General features: G+C 41.3%; 1 protein-coding gene across 4 annotated transcripts in view; it reads left to right on the plus strand.

Annotated features, from left to right (window-relative positions):
• The window catches only part of Prkar2a (protein kinase cAMP-dependent type II regulatory subunit alpha), a 68,071-nt gene that overhangs the window by 37,720 nt on the left and 9,205 nt on the right, over window positions 1-21,146 (plus strand). For all 4 annotated transcript variants that reach the window (XM_028886938.2, XM_028886940.2, XM_037207930.1 and 1 more), the window contains exons 5-9: window positions 4,519-4,625; window positions 9,034-9,187; window positions 15,988-16,089; window positions 16,239-16,313; window positions 19,527-19,592. In XM_028886938.2, the coding sequence (XP_028742771.1) occupies window positions 4,519-4,625; window positions 9,034-9,187; window positions 15,988-16,089; window positions 16,239-16,313; window positions 19,527-19,592 (504 nt within the window). The remainder of the gene's footprint in view (window positions 1-4,518; window positions 4,626-9,033; window positions 9,188-15,987; window positions 16,090-16,238; window positions 16,314-19,526; window positions 19,593-21,146) is intronic.

The raw sequence follows: 21,146 nt of genomic DNA on the forward strand, positions 1-21,146 counted from the left end.
AACTCAAGGCCTCTTGCTTGCACACCTGAGCACTCCCCCTGCTGAGCCAACTACTCAGCCCCATATTCCTCGGAACTGTGCTGACCAGTTACCATGTTCCATCATTTACTGTTCTCGTATGTAGGGTTGTGTAGTACAGAGAGGGAGAAAGAAGGATTTTTGTTCTGAGCCCTTTATCCATATGTCAGACTTTATGATCATACTTTCCATTACATGATATTTGGGATACTTTTTCCAAGAACAAAAATATTTCCTTAATTTCCTACATTTTTTATTTGGTTTTGTGGGGTTTTCGGTTTCATGTAGCCCAGGCTGGCCTCAGATTCCCTGTGTAACTGAGAAAGACCTCAAGGGCTGGGATTACAGGCATATGCTACCACACCCAGCCTAAAAATTAATAATGTTCTTTTGGTGATACTGGGGATTGAACTCATGGCCTGGTGCATGCTGGGCAAGTACTCTACAACTAAACTATATTCCCAGCTCTTGGTTCTGTTTCTCCGTCAAGGCACATAATGTATTGTGGTGATATCATTTTGTTCCCCTAGTTTTGTCCCCTCCAGTGTAAAATGTCCCCTTTCCCAGACACCTCATTCCAGTTTCTAGAGGATGCAGGTTCCAAGAGGAGCTGCTCAGAACAAGATCCTCCCTCAGACCAGGCCTAAGATGTCCCTTAGTTTGGATTATACGTGAACATTTGAATGTATTGCCAGTATTTTTTCTCTTTTTAGATTTTTTTTTTCCTTTTTCTTGGCAGTATTTAATTAGAAAATTTCGGGGAATGTTGGTCCATGTTTTACATGAGAGTGGATGGCAATCAGTAGCAAGCATTCTTTTTAAGTCTCTGTCAGTTTGTACGGTATTCAACACCCATGGAACTTCAGAATTAAAGATGGCTTTTGGCATTTTATTTTAGGAAGCATAGTCACTCTGACAGAAGTCATATGGAATTTCACAAAAATAAAATCATTCCACTTTAAGTTAAAGGTGCTTTTTGTTTGTTTATTTTTTACATTCTGGTCCTCAGATTTGAACCTAACTAAGCTGGTGTGTGTGTGTGTGTGTGTGTGTGTGTGTGTGTGTGTGTAAGTGCAGGTAGAGGAGGGGTGCATGAGAATGTAGAGGCCAGAGGAAGCCTTAGGTGTTATTCTTTAGATGCTATGTACTTTTTCTAAATATGGTTTTTTGGTAATAAGACTCAGGCTGACTGAGCCATCTCTCCAGTCCCCCCACCCTCTGTTTGTTTGTTTGTTTGTTTGTTTGTTTGTTTGTAGACATGGTGTCATGTAGGCCAGACTGCCCTTGAACTCACTAAGTAGCCAAGGATGACATTAAACTTCTGATCTCCCTGGGTTTTGGGGCGGGGGATTTTTTTTTTTAATTCGAGACAGGGTTTCTCTGTGTAGTTTTGGTGCTTGTCCTGGAACTCACTTTGTAGACCAGGCTGGCCTCAAATTCACAGAGATCCACCTGCCTCTGCCTCCCAAGTGCTGGGATTAAAGGCGTGCACCACCACCACCACCACCACCACCACCACCACCACCACCACCACCACCACCACCACCACCACCACCACCGGTCCGATCTCCCTGTTTTTAACCTCAGTGTAAGTCTGGTATTTTTTGTGTTCCTTGCCCCAATATTAATCTTCCTGTCTAACAGAGGAACTACAGTTCAAGGCTGAGAAAAGTATTTGGTCAGAATTTAGTACTGTTGTTACCTTTTTTTCAAAAAAGGTTTTATTTACTTAATATGGACACAGTGTTCTGTCAGCATATATGCCTACAGGCTAGAAGAGGACACCAGATCTCATTATAGATGGTTGTGAGCCACCATGTGGTTGCTGGGAATTGAACTAAGGATCTTTGGAAGAACAGCCATTTTTCTTAACCACTGAGCCATCTCTCCAGCCCGTTGTTTCCTTTTTATTATATTTATTCATTTAATTGCTTTCTGGTTATAACATGTAGTGTTTGTAAGTATGTATTTACATGTGTTACGCGTATGTGAAGCTAATAATACCTGTCCATTAGATACCACTTTTTAAGTAACATTGTGAGGTAAAATGTTCTCCTTAGATTTGCCTCCTTTAGTTATAAAAATTGATGAGGTAGAAACTAAACCTTTTTTAGAGGTTAGTGCTGTGCTGGCCTACTCAGAGGTAAACACACTACAAGATAACCTCCATAGTGCACTGTGCTGCTCTGATTTAGATAATATTTGTAAGTTGTTAATTTATTTTTAAAATAATGATTATCATATATTAATATGTTATGTACTTGACCAACCTCCCTCTCCTCCTTCCTTCTGTTCAACTTTTCCTTTCCTAATAGTCCATAGTCCTTCTTCATTTTCAGGTTATCTTTTTTGTTGTTGAGTTTTCACGTGTAAGAGAGAACATGACCACTTTGTTATGTGAATTTTAAAATGGTTTTATAATAATAATAAAAAAAAAACCCAGAGCCAGATATTGGGATAAATGCTGAAAGATCAGAGAGAAAAAGGAACAAGCCACAGCCACTTCTCACCTCGTCAGTTCCACAAATCCTCTGAGTCCTCAGCTGAAAGGGGTCCAGTCGAAAAAGGCTTAGTTTCTGTCTCCTTATGCCTTATATACCTTTCTCTGTCCAACCACATTACTTACTTGTAGTGTTGGGATTAAAGGTGTGTGACTCCCAAGTACTGGGATTAAAGGTGTGTGCCACTACTGCCTGGCTCTGTTTCTCTCCTCGACTGAGTCAATTTCATGTAGTCCAGGGTGGCTTTGAACTCACAGAGATCCAGACGGATCTCCGTCTCCCGAGTGTTAGGATTAAAGGCGTGTGCCACCACTGCCTGGCCTCTATGTTTAATCTAGTGGCTTATTCTGTTCTCTGATCTTCAGGCAAATTTTATTAGGGTACACAATATATCGCCACACCACTTGTCCTTCTGTGTCTGTCTGTCTTCATTTAATATGATACTGTCCATTTCTATCCATTTCCTACAAACAACATTTCATTTTTCTTTATTTACCTCATTGTGTAGGTACCATATTTTCTACTCCCTCTCATGTATTGATAGGCATATAGGCTGATTTCATATTTTGGCTCTTACAAATAGTAACATAAAAATGGATATGTATTTTTTTGTCTGCTGACTTCATTTCCTTTTGGTGAATACCCAATAGTGGTATAACTGGATCATATGCAGTTCTATTTTTAGTCTTCTGAGGAGCCTACATACTGTTTTCCATAATGGCTCTACTCATTTACATTCCTACCACCAGTGCACATGGGTTCCTTTTTCTTCCCATCCTCACCAGCATTTGTTCATTTTCTGTAATATTCATTCTAATTAGGATGGTATGAAGCCTCAATGTGGTTTTGGTTTGCATTTTCCTGATGACTAAGGATGTTGATATTGAGGCTCTCCCAATTTCTTTTCCTTCTTTTTCTTTTCTTTTTTAGACAAGATCCCATACAAATATCTTAGTCTGGCCTTGAATTCTGCCTAGGATCATGGTGAACTGTGATCCTTCTGTCTCTGGTTCTCCAGAGCTGGAATTAAAGGAGCGATTACACCGCTGACTGAGCCTAGCCCCGCCCTCTCTGTACTCCCCCTCCCCCGTTTTTTTGGGACAGGGTTTTTCTATTACTTAACATTGGCTGGCTGTCCAGAACTCACAGAGATCCACCTGCCTCTGCCTCTGCTTCCCAAGTGCTGGGATTAAAGGCGTGTTAAACTTTGCTTGGCTTTGTACTTCTTTTAATAAATATCTCTTCAGATCATTTACCTGTTTCTTTAAAACTTAACTGCCCTTTCTTCTTCATTTTTTAACATGATTGTTGGCTTCTAAGAGGTTTTGTTTGTTGGTTTTGTTTAATTTTTCTTTTTTGACATGAAGGGGATTGAGCCTAGGGTCTTGCACATGCTAGGCAAGTGATCTATGACAGAGCTTTGCCCTCAGCCCTGGTGGTTTTTCTTTTTTTTTTTTTCTTTTGAGTTTTTTTTATATATATATATATATATATATATATATATATATATATATATATATTGGATATTGATTCTCCGTCAAATGAGTTAGCTTTTTCAAGATGGTACTCCCTCAAAAGAATTGGCAAGCCAGACTCAAGAGGCTGACAGAATGATCAAAAATTCCAACCAAACTCACTGGATGTGGTGACATATGCCTTTAATCCCAGAACTCAGGAGGCAGAAGCAGGCAAATCTCTTGAGTTCAAGGTCAGCTTGGTGTACAGTAGACAGAGCCAAGAGTTCCAGAAGCAACAGGCACAGAGCTACATAGAGAGAAAAACAATCTTGAAAAAAAAAAAAAAAAAAAAAAAAAAAAAAAAAAAAAAAGAGTTCGGAGCTCAGCTGGCTGTATAGTAAGACCCTGTCAAAAAACAGAGGGGCTTGGCGGTTGTTTCTTCTCCCCAGCGCCGGCAGTAAGGCGTGCACCACCGTGCCCAGCGGATCATTGCCTTTTCTCAGTAAAGGTAAAGCCATCTGTTCTCTCTGTGTGTGCCTTAGGAGCAGCTTTCTGAAGTTCTCGATGCCATGTTTGAAAAGATAGTCAAACCTGACGAGCATGTCATCGACCAAGGAGATGATGGAGACAACTTTTATGTCATAGAACGGTAGGAGATGCTTTGTGATTACTTGGCCACACTGCCTTGGATTCCTAATTCAGGACAGAATCCTCATCCTGTACTATGTTTAGCCCAGAGAGGTCTAGTGCTGAGTGAACAAGCTTCTCAAAGCCTTTCAAGGGATTACAGCTGTCTACTGCTGTCCTGAGTCCTGAGTAAAACCCCTATGTGGAGGAGATATGACTTCTAGTTGAAAATCTTCTTTTTAGCTAGATAAAGAGTGTCAAGGGGAGGGGGAAAAAAGACTGTCATGATGTGCTTTGTAAACATGCCATTTGCCAATGTTCAATTGAATTGATTCCCCAAAGAGTATCTGTGACTGTGTATTGCTGTGTGACTGATTTCTAGCTTGCTTTGAAAAATGAATGTGTCCCTTACCTCCATGCCTTCAATGCTTTCTCACTCTGCACCAACTGTAAGCCATGTTGGGAAAAATGAAGCCTGGGTTTACTTCCTAACTTACTGCATCTTAGCCTCTTGAGTTGATAGTATTCTCCTGAGCAAGAGTGGGGGTTCCTTCTGAATCCTCAGTTCTAAAAGAAGGAGTTTAAGATAATAAAACATTATCATTCCTTCAATTATTCGTTAAGGTTAAAAAAAGTTATTTTTTTAAGTTGGGTGGTGGAGGTGCAGACCTGTAATCCCAGCACTCAGGAGGCAGAGGCAGGCGGATCTCTGTGAGTTCAAGGCCAGCCTGGTCTACAGAGTGAGATCCAGGACAGACTCCAAAACTACACAGAGAAACCCTGTCTGGAAAAAAAAAAACAGATTTACTTTTTTGTGTATGAATATTTATATAAATAAATTTTGTGTTTTCATAAAAATAAAGGTTATTATTTTTATTGATGTGTGATGGGGCGGGGAAGGTGTGAGGAGTGGGGTTTGTACATTTGAGTACAGTGCCCACAGAGGCCAGAAGAGGGCATCCGACAGATCCCTGGGAGCTGGAGTTAAGGTTGTTGTGAGCTGCCTGACACAGTGCTGGCGTCTGAACTTGGATCCTCTGGAAGAGCAGTGTGTGCTTTTTAACCACGGGTCCGCTCCCCAGCCCGCTTTTTTCCTGTTGAAGGAACTTCAGAGTTTAAAACCAAACAAAACTTACAACAAATAGTATAAAAAAATTCTTGTTAACCCAGCCCCCCAAGTTTTAATGTTCTGCCATGTTTAACACATCAAATTGTTCAGAATAAGTTCCAGAAAGGTAAGGAGGCGTGGTAGTCTGCAGATCTATGTCATCACCGCAATAGGGATGTGGAAGCAGGAAGTTCAGGAGTTCAAGGTCATCATCAGCTATGTAGCAACTTCAAAGCCAGACTGAGCCTTCTGAGGCTCTGTCTCCAAACAACCCAAAGTCAGTTTCAGATATACTGTTCCTCTATCTCTGAACATCTCCACCTGCATTTCCTAAAAACAAGGCCATTCTCTTAGGTACGCAACACATTTTAAATCAGAAGTGAAAAGAACATTTGCAATGCTTTGCAGCCAAAGTGTTGGCCTTATTTAGAATTTCTTTTTTTTTTTTTTTCTTTTTTCCTTTTTGAGACAAGGTTTCTCTGTGTAGCCCTGGCTGTCCTGGATCGCACTCTGTAGACCAGGCTGGCCTTGAATGCACAGAGATCCACCTGCCTCTCTGCCTCCTGAGTGCCGGGACTAAAGTCGTGCTCCACCACCGCCCAGCTCTTACTTAGATTTTTCTAATTCTCCAAGTTTTGGGATTCTTTTCCTGGGTCATGAAGTAACTGCTAAATTTTTAAAATTATTTTGTTTTTTACATTTATCCATTTGTTTTATGTATATGTGTGTGTACGTCTAGACTTCAGGACAACTTGCTGGAATCAAGTCTCTCCTTCTACCATGTGGGTCTCAGAGATTGAACTCAGGTTCTCACTGGCCTGTGTATATATCTGTGTGTCTGTGTGCATACATGACACACATGTGCAAGTACTGGTAGAGGCCAGAAGAGGGGCAGTGAGTGCCCTGGAGCTGGAGTTACAGGTGCCTGTGAGCTGCCGGGCATGAGTGCTGGGACCCTAGCTTTGGTCTTCTTCAAGAAGAACACAGTGCTCTTAACTGATACGTCATTCTCTAGCCCTGTTCAAAATTGTTTTATTGCAAGATAGGGTTTCTTTATGTAGTCCTGGCTGTCCTGGAACTCTGTGTAGACTAGGTTGGCCTCAAACTCAGTTTGTCTCTGCCTCCTAAGTGCTGGGATTAAAGATGTGTGCCACCATTCCCAGCTTCTAAATTTAAAACAAAAGTATGCGTATGGATGTTTTGCGTGCATGCTTGTCTGTGCACCTCTTGCATACCTAGTAACCCTAGAGCCTGGAGAACACCCTTTGTATCTCCTGGGATTGGAGTTATAGATGATACCTGTATATCGTGTGTGCTGATATACCATGTGGGTGCTGGGAATTCAACCCGGCTCCTCTGGAAGAGCAGCCAGTGCTCTTAACCACCAAGTCATCTCTCCAACTCCCTGTTCAAAATTTTGAATGGAAAATTTTACAACTTCTTGTTTTAACTTTTGGGTCCTTGATACTAGGGGCTAATTATTAGAATTAAAGGAAATTTTCCTTAATTTTTTTATGTGTATGGGTGTTTTGCCTGTGTGTATGTCTGTGTACCACATGTGTACCTAGTGCCCACTGAAGCAAGAAGAGGGCATTGGATACCCTGGGACTAGAGGTACAAATGGTTGAGTCACCATGTGGCTTCTGGGAAGCAAACCCTGGTCCTCTGAAAGAGCCACGAGTGCTCTGAACCTCTGAGCCATCTCTCCAGCCCCAGAATAATTGGTTTTTTTTTTTTTTGTAACTTTTGCTGTTATTAATATTGTCTGATGGGTAGCCCCACACATCTTTTCAGTGTCTTTCTCTCCTTTGGAATGGTTTCATAGGGACTTACTTGTGCATCTGTGTTCATATGTGTTTGTGATTCCACATACCTTAGTGTGGCTGCACCAGTGATGGGAAGTAAGAGGACAACCTCAAGTGCTGTTACTCAGGTGCCATCTAAGTTAATTGAAACAGGCCTTCTCATTGGTCAGGAGCTCCATGGTTAGTATAAGAGAGCCAACCAGCAAGTTCGGGGATCTGCCTGTCTTTGAATTCCTGGTACTGGGATTAGAAGTACATGCCTCCACAACTGACGTTTGCTTGTTTTTGTTTGTTTGTTGAGACAGGATTTCTCTGTGTAGTCCTGGCTGTCCAGAACTCGATCTGTATACCAGGCTGGCTTCGAACTCACAGAGATCCACCTGCCTCTGCCTCCAAAGTGCTGGGGTTAAAGGCATGTGCCACCACTCAGCATGCAAGAGCTTTACCAGCTGAGTCATCAAAGCCCTCAAATGATCTCTTTAAGTCACTTGTTAATGTGTTGTTAGCTGTCTTACAGAAACTCTGAGAAGTTTGTTTGCTTCTGTGGTGTGTTGAGCATGCTTGTCTCTCTAAATGTTAGTCATTTCTGAGTACCTTTCTTGAGCAATAATTTGCAACTAGTAGGTAGAAAGTTGTGTCATTATTTTTAATCAGTTCTATCTTTGTTTCCAACAAACCATGAAAGAAATACTTTACAGTCAATACTTCCCACAGAATACTTGATAAAATGTAACATCTTTTTGTAATAAACTGTTTATCAGGCAAGATATAGTGGCTTATCCCTGTAAGCACTCAAGAACCTAAAGCCACAGATCAGGACTTCAAGGCCAGCCTGGGCTAGGCTGAAAGACCCTGTTCTCCCTCCATGGCCCAGCAAAGACTGATGTTAAGGAAGGGTACCTGTGCTCTTCATTTCTAGTCAGTACTGTGCCAGAAGCCCTAGCCAGTATAATAGGCAAAAGTACACAAAGTGAAATGCAGGGCTGGAGACATGGCTCAACAGTTAAGAGTACTGGCTGCTCCTCCAGAGTATGATTTCAATTCCCAAACCCCACATGGTAATTCACAACCATCTGTAACTCCAACTCCAAAGAATTGGACGGCCTCTTCTGGCTTCCTTGGCAGTGCATGTACATGGTGCACAAATATTCATGCAGGCAAAACACCCATACACATAAAATTAAAAACAAAACAAAATCAAATGCAAAAATCATTTGTATATTTTCACAAAATTATGTTGGTTATTCCCTTTTGAGGCAGGATGTTATGTATCCCCTTAAACTCACTGTGTAGCTGAGGATGATCTTGAATCTCTGATCCTCCTGTCTCTAACATCTGAGTGCTGTAATCTAGACATGCACCCTATGCCTGGTTTATCTAGATCTGAGATCGAACTCAGGGCCTCCTGCGTGCTAGGCAAAATGTCCCCAGCTCTGCCCCCCTGTTGTGTTTTATATGTATCAGTCAGTCTTAAACCTTGATCAGAAGTAATTAATTATTTCTTGTCATTCTTCTAGGGGAACCTATGACATTTTAGTAACAAAAGATAACCAAACACGTTCTGTGGGTCAGTATGACAACCGTGGCAGTTTTGGAGAACTAGCTCTGATGTACAATACCCCGAGAGCTGCTACCATTGTCGCCACCTCAGAAGGCTCCCTTTGGGGATTGGTGAGTGAGAGAAATGCATGGTATAGTGTTAACTGTCTTTTATAGCCAGTTATCTGAAAAATATGCCGTAAAAGGTCTCATGTAAATGTATTTTTCCATTTTCCTCAATGACTTGGCAACAAATCTTTTAAGTTACAGAAACATGAATAGTCTGTAACCTTGTAGTGACAGAGCTCTTGCTACATTTTTGCTTGTTTGTATTAGGTAATTAGAGAGAGAACTCTGCGTATTAAGTAGTCCAAGAGGGCAGGCTACAGAGTGAGACTCGATCACTAACACACATGTACACACAAAAGAGGAGGAAGAAGAGGAGCAGTAGCAGGGACGGTGGTGGTAGGAAACCCTTTGCTAGTTAGCACTTTCCACCTCTGGTGGTATTGATAGCAGTTTGCTTTGTGTTCAGTCACTCACTTGTTGTTTTGTCTACGCCCATGTCCCATAGACTTAGTTCAGGGAAATGGAATTTTGCTTTAAGTAAAACGCTACTGTGGTTCTTGTATCATATTATCCACTGTTTATCTCATTTCTCTTTGTATTAAGTTACATGTCCGTAATCTGTAACTCTTCCTTCACAAATACCTTATAATACAAATTCCATATTTCACTTTTGTTGTTGTTTTTCAAGACAAGGTTTCTCTGTGTAGCCCTGGCTGTCCTGGGACTCACTTTGTAGACTAGGCTGGCCTCAAACTCAGAGATCTACCTGCCTCTGTCTCCCGAGTGCTGGGATTAAAGAACAAGATCCCTGAATCTAATCTCCCTTGTTCAGCTTTTTTTTTTTTTTTCTTTTTCTGACCATTACCAATAACAACTTGTAACCAACCCCTCTTAAATGATTACAAATATCCATAGCCAATATTTTGGGAATGTGGGCATTGTTCTTTAGACTACTTTCTGGGGGCACTGATATCTTTGGAGAAACCTTAAGAAAATTGGGATAACAGTGAAGTCCTGACTGGAGTAGTCCCTGAGATTGGACCATCTCAGCCAGCAGCCTTGAAGATGTTTGGATGCACAATTTTGAGGAGACTGTAATAGAGACATTGTAAAATGCTGGATCAGCTGGGCCATCCATTTTCATTGGTGTTTGGTTCCTTTGTTCTGAAAATACATAAACCTTTAAAGGTAACTTGCATTACAAGTATGGAATATGTGGTGTACACGAGTCAGTTAAAGATGACTTTTTGTTTTTGTTTGTTTGTTTTGTTTTTTGGTTTTTGGTTTGTTCTTTTTTTTTTTTTGAGCAGGTAAAATATACGTTACATGTCCTGTAGTTCTTCTAGGTTTTTTGTTTTGTTTTATCCCTGTAGCCAGGATTTTAAGGGGGGTCTTCCCTGACCAAACCTGATTTTCTTTAACCCAGAATGAATCCACAGCTTCACATTTCCTATGGAAATAAAAGCATAACCTGCCCCCCAAAGCAACATATCTTTGGACTTCCATTTTGATGTCAAGATATTTTAAAATATATAGGTTGGTTTAATTTAGCAGCTTTCATAATCCAATGCCTCTTAGCAGTTATTGCTCCTTCCTCAGCAGTCAAACAATTCAAAGACAACACAAAAACATACAGGATCCAGACTCTCTGTGTAGTTCCCATCTTTACATGGCTTTTACCTTTTCATTACTTTATTCCCTTTTTAAGGATTTTACTATTGTTAAACTTTCTTCCCCCCCACCTCCCCACTACCCCCCACCCCAACCACCACCACCACCACCCCACCACCCCGCCCCAGAGCTGACCGAACCCAGGGCCTTACGCTTGCTAGGCAAGCACTCTACCATTGAGCTAAATCCCCAACCCCTAAAACTTTCTTTTTCTATGACTGTCTATACCTTCTCTTTTCTCTTCCAAGCCTATGTACATTTTAAAACACACTATAACCTGTTTAGAGTTGTTGGTTTTTTTCCATCTGGATATGTCTTTACTGTGTATCTATAATCTTTCCTGTCTGCGAGAGCAAAACTTAAACCTGCCCTTCGGCTTAGTTTATGGCATGCTGGCAAGGCTTGTTCTGGAGTCTCAAGCCCAAAGGCAGTGGCTGGGAGATGCCTCTGTGTTGTGGCCCATGTGAGAGACTGTGGGAACCCACTATGTGGCTTAGCTCATGGTATGTTGGCAACTGCAGGTGATGCATCTCTGTACTGCTGATGGCATGAGAGACCTGAGACTAGGAAGCTGAGTTTGGCTCCATTTTTGTGTGTTTAGAACTCCCCCCCCTTTTTAGGTTTTTTTTTTTTTTTTTTTAAAGAGATTTATTTATTTATTATGTATACAACATTCTGCCTCCGTGTATGCCTGCATGCCAGGAGAGGGCGCCAGATCTCATTACACATGATTGTGAGCCATCATGTGGTTGCTGGGGATTGAACTCAGGACCTCTGGAAGAACAGCCATCTCTCCAGTCCTAGAACTCTTTTTTAACCTTTCTCAGGTCTCATGTGGATGTAGGTGCTGGACACTTGGGCACCAAATTTGTAGACAGAGTTTTTGTTGGGACCGCTGGCTCCTAAATAAACACACATAGACTTAATATTAATTACAAATGCTTGGCCAATAGCTCAGACTTATTACTAACTAGCTCTTACATTTTTAAATTAACCCATATTTCTTATCTACCCTCTTCCACGTGGCGGTACCTTTATTAGCATGGCATGTTCATTTCCTGTTCCCTCTGCATCTGGCTGTCAACTCTCTGACTCCACGCTTCTTCTTGTGTCCTTAGTCTGGTTCTCCCACCTAACCTTATCCTGTCCAGCTATTGGCCAATCAGCTTTTTTATTAAACCAATCATAGCAATAAACCTTCACAGTGTACAAAGGGATTATTCCACAGCAGGCTGCTCTTCCATAGGTCCTGAGTTCAATTCCCAGCAACCACATAGTGGCTCACAACTATCTGTAATGAGATCTGGTGCCCTCTTCTGGTGTTCAGGCATACATGCAGGCAGAAATACTGTATATATGATAAATAATCTTTAAAAAAGAAAGAAATATATATATTTTATATCATGTAAATCTCAATAAAAAAAGGAATAATCATATTGATATCAGACAACAGAACAAAGAAAATTACAAGGACAAAGAGAAAACACTACACAATAATGAAAGGTACAGTCTACCAGAAAGGCAGAGCATCCCTCAATATGTGTACAATGAACAACAGCAGCTTCCAAGTAAATAAAACTAATAGGAGATCTAGACAGATCCACATTACAAATGGTGCAGACTGGCCCTCAACACTGACAGAACTACTTGCCAGAAAACCAGTAAGGACATAGAAGAGCTTAACTATATGAATCAGCAGGATCTAATTAAGATTTATAGAAGACACACAGTAGACTATGTATTCTTTTTAAGAACATGGATGGCCACCACAATAGATCTAATCCTGGAATGTAAAATTAATCTTAACAAATCAAATATTGAAATCAGTATGTATTCTCTAGTCATAATAATAGAGATAATAAAATTCTCCAAACATTTGAAAATTACATAACACACTCTTAATATAAGTAATGTAAGTAAATAATTAATATAAGTAATATAAATTTAAAAAATATGTAAGTAAAAATAATATAAGTAAAAAAGAAAGTCTTGATGCAAATTATTTCAAAATACAATGGGCTATATAAAATAATCCACCTGCTGGTTTGACATGAGAGTTATGGACATAAGAAAAGTGGCTGTGTCTGAGCCTGGCACAAGTTAGATGCCCAGAGAGCAGCACCGGCCCTCTGGTGCTGAGGCGTCCTCTTGTAGGATCCCTGCCCTGCCCTCCTGCTTGAAACCACTCCAGTCTCCTCTCCCTGATGTGGGCTAGTGACCCGTGAAGATGCCTCTGGGCCTCTGCCTGTCTCCTGCTTTATTTGGTTACTTTGCAAGCTCGATCTATCTTGAAGCTTCAGTCCAGAAATGGAACTTCCAGAAGGTTCAAAGGCAAGAGTTCCTAAATGCCTGCTGAGGATGAAGCAAGACCGGTGGTGTCACAGGATGGATTCCTGGCAATCATGAGTGAAAGTAACATTCCTTTTCTCATTTGAACGTCAGGGCTCTTTGCCCTCGTGTACACTTACTGCCTGTGGGAGTTTCCTCTTTACTGTTCTGTTGGCTGCTACTCAAATTTAGGTGGACATCTTAGGGTTTTTTATGCTATTCACAACCACTAGAACTGGCCTTGTACAGCATAAAATGAGAATTATGGGAAGTATAAAAGCATGTACACAGAGGATCGAAGATCAGACTAGGCTGGGGATGTAGCCCAGTTGGTGGAGTACAGGGAGTCCTGGATTCAGACCCCAGCACTGTATAAAACCAGACATGGTGGGGCTGGAGAGATGGCTCAGTGGTTAAAAGCACTGGCTGTTTTTCCAGAGGACCCCTGTTCAATTCCCAGCACCCACATGGCAGCTCACAACTGTCTGTAACTCCAGCTCCAGAAGTTTTGACACCTTCACACAGATACACACACACACACACACACACACACACACACACACACACACACAAAACACCAGTGCACATAAAACAAAAATTAATTAATTCTTAAAAACTAAACCAACAACAACAACAACAAAAAACCAGGCAATAGCACATTCTCAGGTGACATGGTGAGTTTAAGAACAGCCGGGCTTACACAAGACCTTGTCAACAAATACATAAATACATTTGTGGGACTGGAACCACAATACATAAATCACTGAAGAAAGTATCAATTCTTAACAGCTAGAAATACAGTTTACTTGTGTAATTGTAATGATTTGGTAACATACGTAAATTATAAAATGCTGTTTTTTTAACAACATCCAGACATAAAGAAGGGAACTTCATAATTATCATTTTTCTCAGTCTTTTTTTTTTTTCTTTTGTGATAGGATTTCACTATGTAGTATTGGCTGATCTCGTATAGAGATCTATCTGCCTCTGGCTCCCAAGTGCTGGGATTAAAGGCATGCGCCATCATACTTGACAGCAGTTTCTCAGTCTTAATTGCCCTCTTTCTACAATATTCTTGGCCTAGATTGGCCCAGAAAATATACAGAAATTGAATTCCAAAGATAATGGCATAATATTCCAAAGTATGAAAGTAGCCTATTACGTGATAAATTCTTACTTAACCTTAGAATTCAGAAATCAGTGGCTGATGATATAATCCATGAGAGCAGTCAGACTGAGGAGCTCCTGTCAAGCAAGCAGGTGGTGAAGAAAATGGAGACCAACTTAACTAAATGCCAGAGAGCTGTAAAATAGTACGCTGTGGTTTAGGGCAGTGGAGGACGAAGAGCCCACCATCACCCCGTGCTGGGAGTGTAAGTGACTCTGCTGATTAGGTAAATGAAACCCAGCTTACAGAGATCTAAAGGCGTGTGCCGCCCGCCACCCAGCTCCACGGCTCTTTCATGTGCTGATTGCCATCTTGAGTGCCTACCTATCTATCCTCCTGTCTTTTCATTCATTTAATCTTCCCCTCCTTCAGGTCCCCAGCAAATATGCATTTTTCCTGCAAAATTATCTTCCATCACCTACTGTGATTGTTCTTTCCCACTTTGAAATTCCATTTTTTTTAAACATTTATTTATTTATTATGTATTCAGTGTTCTGCCTACATGCATGCTTGCAGGCCAGAAGAGGGCATCAGATCTCATTACAGATGGTTGTGAGCCACCATGTGGTTGCTGGGAATTGAACTCAGGACCTTTGGAAGAACAGCCAGTGCTCTTAACCTCTGAGCCATCTCTCCAGCCCTAGAAATTCCATTTTTAAGACTTAAAATTTAGCCAAGCAGTGGTGGTACACACCTTTAATCCCAGCACTCAGGAGGCAGAGGCAGCAGCAGGTGGATCTCTGAGTTCAAGGCCAGCCTGGTCTACATAGTGAGTTCCAGGACATCCACGGCTACACAGAGAAACCTTGTCTCGAAAAAGGAAAAAAAAAAAAGACTTAAAATTTTTTTTGGATAGTACTGGAGATTGAACAGAGGGCGTCCTGCATTCTAGACAAGTGCTCTATCACTGAGCCACACTCCAATACCATTTTATTTTATTGTGAGACAGAACTAAATCGCTGCAATGGGCGTAGTACTTTAGACTCTTCTGTCTTACCTTTCTGAGTGGCTGAGATCATAGGCTTACACTGACATAGCCTGGAATCCATCCTGGAAATGATTGTAGCATTTGCTTTCTGTACTTTGACCTAGTACATTTCAGTTCAATTGCTATCTTGAACTAAACACTTAAAATCCCTATATATATTTCCCCTAGCATATATCAATTGCAAAAATTCATATATATTTTATGCTTTGTTTTTGTTTTTGTTTGAAATAGGGTCTCACTATCATCCGGGTTGACCCAGAACTCATCATGTAGCCCAGAGTGGCTTCCTACCTCAGCCTCCTAAGTATTGATTACGACATGGGCTCTGTATATTTTGTGTTGTCTCCTCATTACAGTTGCAAATCCCTGGAGGGCAAGAACAACCTGATTGTGTGCCCTTACTTCTGCCTTTTCTGAAGGGTGTCTTTGGCATTGAATAATGACTATGAGCACCAGGTATTTAATGAGAGTTTTGTTTGTGTTCTATTCATGGCCCATAGGTGGCACTCATTGAACACAACAAGCTACAGTTTTGGAGGCTTCTGCCTAGCACAGGTTAGAGATTTTTTTCTTCTAGCATCATTAAACCCTGTGGATACACTGGCTTCCATAGGTCTCTAGTGGCTGCAGTGGTTCAGCTATTTAAACCATAGATACTTTCTTATACAGACATGTATTAGAATTTCCCTATTTCTTTTTTTCTTGTAGGATCGGGTGACTTTTAGAAGAATCATAGTGAAAAACAATGCAAAAAAGAGGAAGATGTTTGAATCATTTATTGAGTCTGTGCCACTCTTTAAATCACTAGAGGTAAAGTTTGAGTAAGAATCTGTTTATGTGACTTAGGAAAAGCTTTAAAACTATCCTTGGGTTTTCAAATAATACTGTTCTAACCTAGTTCTGTAACAATGACATTCAATCAAGGTTTTTTCCTTATACTATATAACTGTGTTATGTAGATGTCAGAACGAATGAAGATTGTGGATGTGATCGGAGAAAAGATCTATAAGGATGGAGAACGAATAATCACTCAGGTGAGTTGGGGTCTCACACAGCTCCTTTCCTGGGAGTCATCATCTAAAGGAACAGTGTCTCACTTGTGGGCAGAGTATGGTAATGCACATCTGCAATGACAGCACTTGAGAGGCCAAAGCAGTAGGTTCATAAGTTCAAGACCAGCCTGGGTCACATTGTATTACTCTGACTCCAGTAGAAAACAAAGACTTAGCTGGGCAGTGATGGCACATAGCTTTAATCCCCGTACTCAGGAAAGAGAGACAGGCAGGGCTCTGTGAGTTTGAGGGCAATCTGGTCTACATAGAAAGTTCCAGGTTAATCAGAACTATGTAGAGAAACCCTATCTCAAAAAAAAAAAAAAAAAAAAAAAAACAAAAACAAAAAAACAAAAAAAGAAAACAAACATGTCATCCACTATTGGAAACTGTGTCACATACAAAGACCTATGAAGTTCCTTGGTGTCTATCTTCCTGATACATGGAGATCTCTTGCTGCCCTTTTTCCTTGAAGTACTGGGAATTGAACTCACTGCTAAGTAAGTCTTCTGCAACTGCATCCTCAACCCTTTCTCTGTTTGTGTTTCGAGACAGGGTATTATCAAGTTGTCCTAAACTCAGAAGCTCCCTGAGTCACTGTAATTGTAGGCATGTGCCACCAGGCTCAGACTTCCATTCCTTTTGTGGGTGGGCTTCTGTTAGATGTGATTTTCTTTTGACCCTAAGTAAGCTTTATTAATCTCTATTGGAATCCAGAGAAAGGGCTGGAGAGGTGGCTCAGAGGTTAAGAGCACTGGCTGCTCTTCCAGAGGTCCTGAGTTCAATTCCCAGCACCCACATGGTGGTTCACAACCATCTGTAATAAGATCTGGTGCCCTCTTCTGGCCTGCAGGCAGAACACTGTATACATAATAAATAATAAATCTTTAAAAAAAAGAATCCATGGGCTGGAGCTAGTTGGGCTGTGGTAGCTGGTCCCTCACAGTAAAGACAGTAATCAAAACAGACGGAGATCAGGGCTGGACTGTAACTCTCCTAGTCCCACTCCTAGTGGCGAAGGTAGGCCCCACATTCCAAAGGATCTGTAACTTCCCAAGAAAGTGTTACCAGTCGGGGGCCAAGTGTTCAAACATGTGAGCCTTTGGGAGACCTTTCCATCCAAACAGGGTATTTGACAGGGTATTGCTCTGTAGCCTAAGCTGGCCTCAGACTCACAGCAATCCTTCTACCTCAGCTGTCTGAATGCTGTGATTATAGACATGAGCCATCAAGCCCAGTCTGGGACTAGGTTAACACAGGCAAGTCATCCCATTTGGGGTGTGAAGTGGTCAGTCAGAATTAGGAAGTCTGTCCAATCCATACCAAGCTGAGTGTGTGGTAGTGCACTGCGGAGGCAGAGGAAGGAGGGCTGATGAAAGGTTGAGACAGACTAACCTGGCTTACATAACGAATTCCGGGCCAGCCAGATCTATGTAGCCAGACTGGTCTCAAAACAAAACAACCAACTGATAGATAGCACGTGATTACTATTCCGTTGTCCATGGTTTGAACACAGTAGCTGGTCCCTCTACCGGCGTTTGAGAGCCCGTGGTCCCCGTCTGTCCTTTCCTGTAGCACTTGCCATCCTCCAACACAGATGTATCATCTACTGATCATCATATTTCTTGGTTAGTTTGTTTTATCCACTGACATGTCCCTCATGTCCCTAGGACAGTGCCTGCACACAGTGAGAACACAGTACATTATTTGTTGAATTACCTGAATGGGTTGTTCAGCCAGGTAGTTTAATAGTAAACCAAGCAAAGGGCAAACCTAAAGTTCAGAAAGACGGTGTCAAAGCACCTACTGTGTCAAGGCAGAGAGAGACCCATGCTGTCCTTTGTTATTTGTGGGGGGTGGACAACCTCAAGTATCACTCATCATACACAATCTACTTTAAAGAAAAAAAGAAAACAACAAAACCCACCAAGGTCTTCCTGGATGTGGTGACACATGCCTTTAATCCTAACACTCAGAAAGCAGAGGCAGGTACATCTCTGAGTCCAAGGCCAGCCTGGTCTCTACAAAGCTAGTTCCTGGACATCAAGGCTACACAGAGAAACCTATCTCAAAAAACACAGAGCCAGGCAGTAGTGGCGCACGCCTTTAATCCCAGCCCTTGGGAGGCAGAGACAGGCGGATCTCTATGAGTTCGAGGCCAGCCTGGTCTACAGATCGAGATCCAAGACAGGTAGAACTGTTACATGGAGAAACTCTGTCTTGAAAAATTAAAAAAAAAAAAAAAAAAAAAAAAACCAACAGAAAAACAAACAAACCACATAACCAAGGCCTGTCACTGGCCTGGAACCTGCTGAGTAGGGTAGGCTGACTGGCTGGCAAGCCCAAGGGTCTGCCCGTGTCTGCCTGGCCTGCACCGAGCTTTCACATGTGCAACACCACACCTTGCTCCTCCTACCTCAAATATAGGCTCTGAGAATTGAACTCAGGTCATTGGCTTGCCATGCTTGAGCTTCCTCCGCAGTCTCTTCTTGAGGGCTGTGTTTGTTGATCAAGAGTATTCCTAGACCTCTGTCTTAGTCTGTGTTTTACAGCTGTGAAGAGACACCATGACCGTGGTAGCTCTTATAAAGGAAAGCATTTCACTGGGGTGGCTCACAGTTCAGAGGTTCAGTCCGTTATCATTCTGGCAGGGAGCCATGATGATACGCAGGCAGACATGGTGCTGGCAAAGTAGCCGAGAGTCCTACATCTTGCAGGCTACAGCAAGTGGTCTGTGACATTGGGCAAAGCTTAAGCAAGAGAACTCAAAGCTGTCCTCCAGAGTGACACACTTCCTACAAGGCCACACCTCCCAATAGTGTCATTCCTTATGAGCTTATAGGGGCCAGTTACATTCAAACTACCACATTTTCACACTCCAGGGCTTACCTTGACACAGTTTGCAGTATTCTTGTTTACTGGTCCCTAGAATGGGTTTTTTGCACACAGATATACCCAGTCAGAACAACAATGCTGTGTAGTTGGTGACCTGGTCATATTCTTGGAGATAAATATAAAGACTTAAGAGGTAGGATATGTGTCAGTCATAATTGGGTTAATGTCCTTAATGATCAGGATCCTCTAATTTGTTAGCCATTGATCTACTTCTTGAGTTGAAGATAGAGACCTGAGGTCAGATGGGGCTGGCAGTCTTCAGTGTTATATGTGACTCTGACCTAAGCTCTTCTTTTTCAGGGTGAAAAGGCTGACAGCTTTTATATTATAGAGTCCGGGGAAGTGAGCATCTTGATTAAAAGCAAGGTGAGTTTGGGTGGTGCAATGTCATGAGTGTGACTACCACTAATAAAGATTTAGTATATTTTTTCTTATCCTGATTTTGTCTCTGTCATATAATTAGTGAGATGAGGGATATTGACCTATAAATAAGAAAAATGTAAAAACACTAATAAATACAGGAACACTGTATAATAGGTATATATGAGGTTGGATGTAAAGAAAGCATCGAACACTGCTAGAGGGCTGGGAGGCAGTGGTTCACGTCTTTAGTCCCAGCACTCAGGAGGCAGAGGCAGGCAGATTTCTGTGAGTTCAAGGCCAGCCTGGTCTACAGAGTGAGATCCAGGAGAGGCACCAAAACTACACACACAGAAACCCTGTCTAAAAAAAAGAAAGAAAAGGAAAAAACAAAAACAAAAAAACTGCTGGAGGAAGTTTCCATTACATTCCTATTAGGTCATTTGTGGATAGAGAAATGTTGATAATTGGTGACCTATAGGTGGGAAGAACACTTTTCTTTCTCTCTCTCTCTTTCTTTCTTTCTTTCTTTCTTTCTTTCTTTCTTTCTTTCTTTCTTTCTTTCTTTCTTTCTTCTCTCTCTCTCTCTCTCTCTCTCTCTCTCCCTCTCCCTCTCCTCTTTCCTTCTTTCTTTCTTTCTTTCTTTCTTTTTTTGAGACAGTTTTATGTGGTCCAGGCTGGCTTCAAATTTAGCTATGTATATAACTGAAGGTGACTTTGAACTTGTGATCCCTTGACTCCACCTCCCTTATGATTATAGGCATATATAGGCATAAGCTTATGATTATAGGCATGTGTCATCATGCACAGTTTTATCTGCTGTCAGGAATAAAACCAAGGGCTCCCAAGCATTCTAGCAGCTAAGCTGCATCCCCAACCTGAGAGGAATAATTCTTAGCAGTAAATCCATAATAACCAAATATCCATTTATTTTTTATTTTTTTGAGAATATGAATTTGTTGAAATAGTAAGTTTTATATATATGTATATATAAATTTCATACTAAATCTAGTATAAAATCTATTGCACAATATATTTAGTAAAGGTTTAATTAAGCTATTGGCAGGGAGGATGTGGAGTCAGAAAGACCATGAATTCAACAGTAGTCTAGACTGTAAGTGAGATCCTGCCTCAAAACAAACAAACAAAAAACTGAAGGCAGTGCTTTTATTACTGCCCAGCTTGACGCCATGCAGTATACAAAATAAACTTCTATTTCCAATTAAGAATAGATGAAAAACAAACCACTTATGTTTATTACTATCTAAATCATACCTTAATTCTTAATTTACAATAGAGCTGTCAGCTGGAGAGATGGCTCAGAGGTTAAGAGCACTGGCTGCTCGCTGCTCTTCCAGAGGTCCTGAGTTCAAATCCCAGCAACCACATAGTGGCTCACAACCATCTGTAATGAGATCTGGTGCCCTCTTCTGGTGATACATGTAGACAGAACACTGTATACATAATAAATGAATCTTAAAAAAAAAAAAAAAAATAGAGCTGTCTGAGTTTGACCACAGGACCCACATGGTGGAAGGAGAGAACCAGCTTCTCCAAATC

Source organism: Peromyscus leucopus, chromosome 7, assembly GCF_004664715.2.
Source record: "Peromyscus leucopus breed LL Stock chromosome 7, UCI_PerLeu_2.1, whole genome shotgun sequence".
Taxonomy (NCBI): domain Eukaryota; kingdom Metazoa; phylum Chordata; class Mammalia; order Rodentia; family Cricetidae; genus Peromyscus; species Peromyscus leucopus.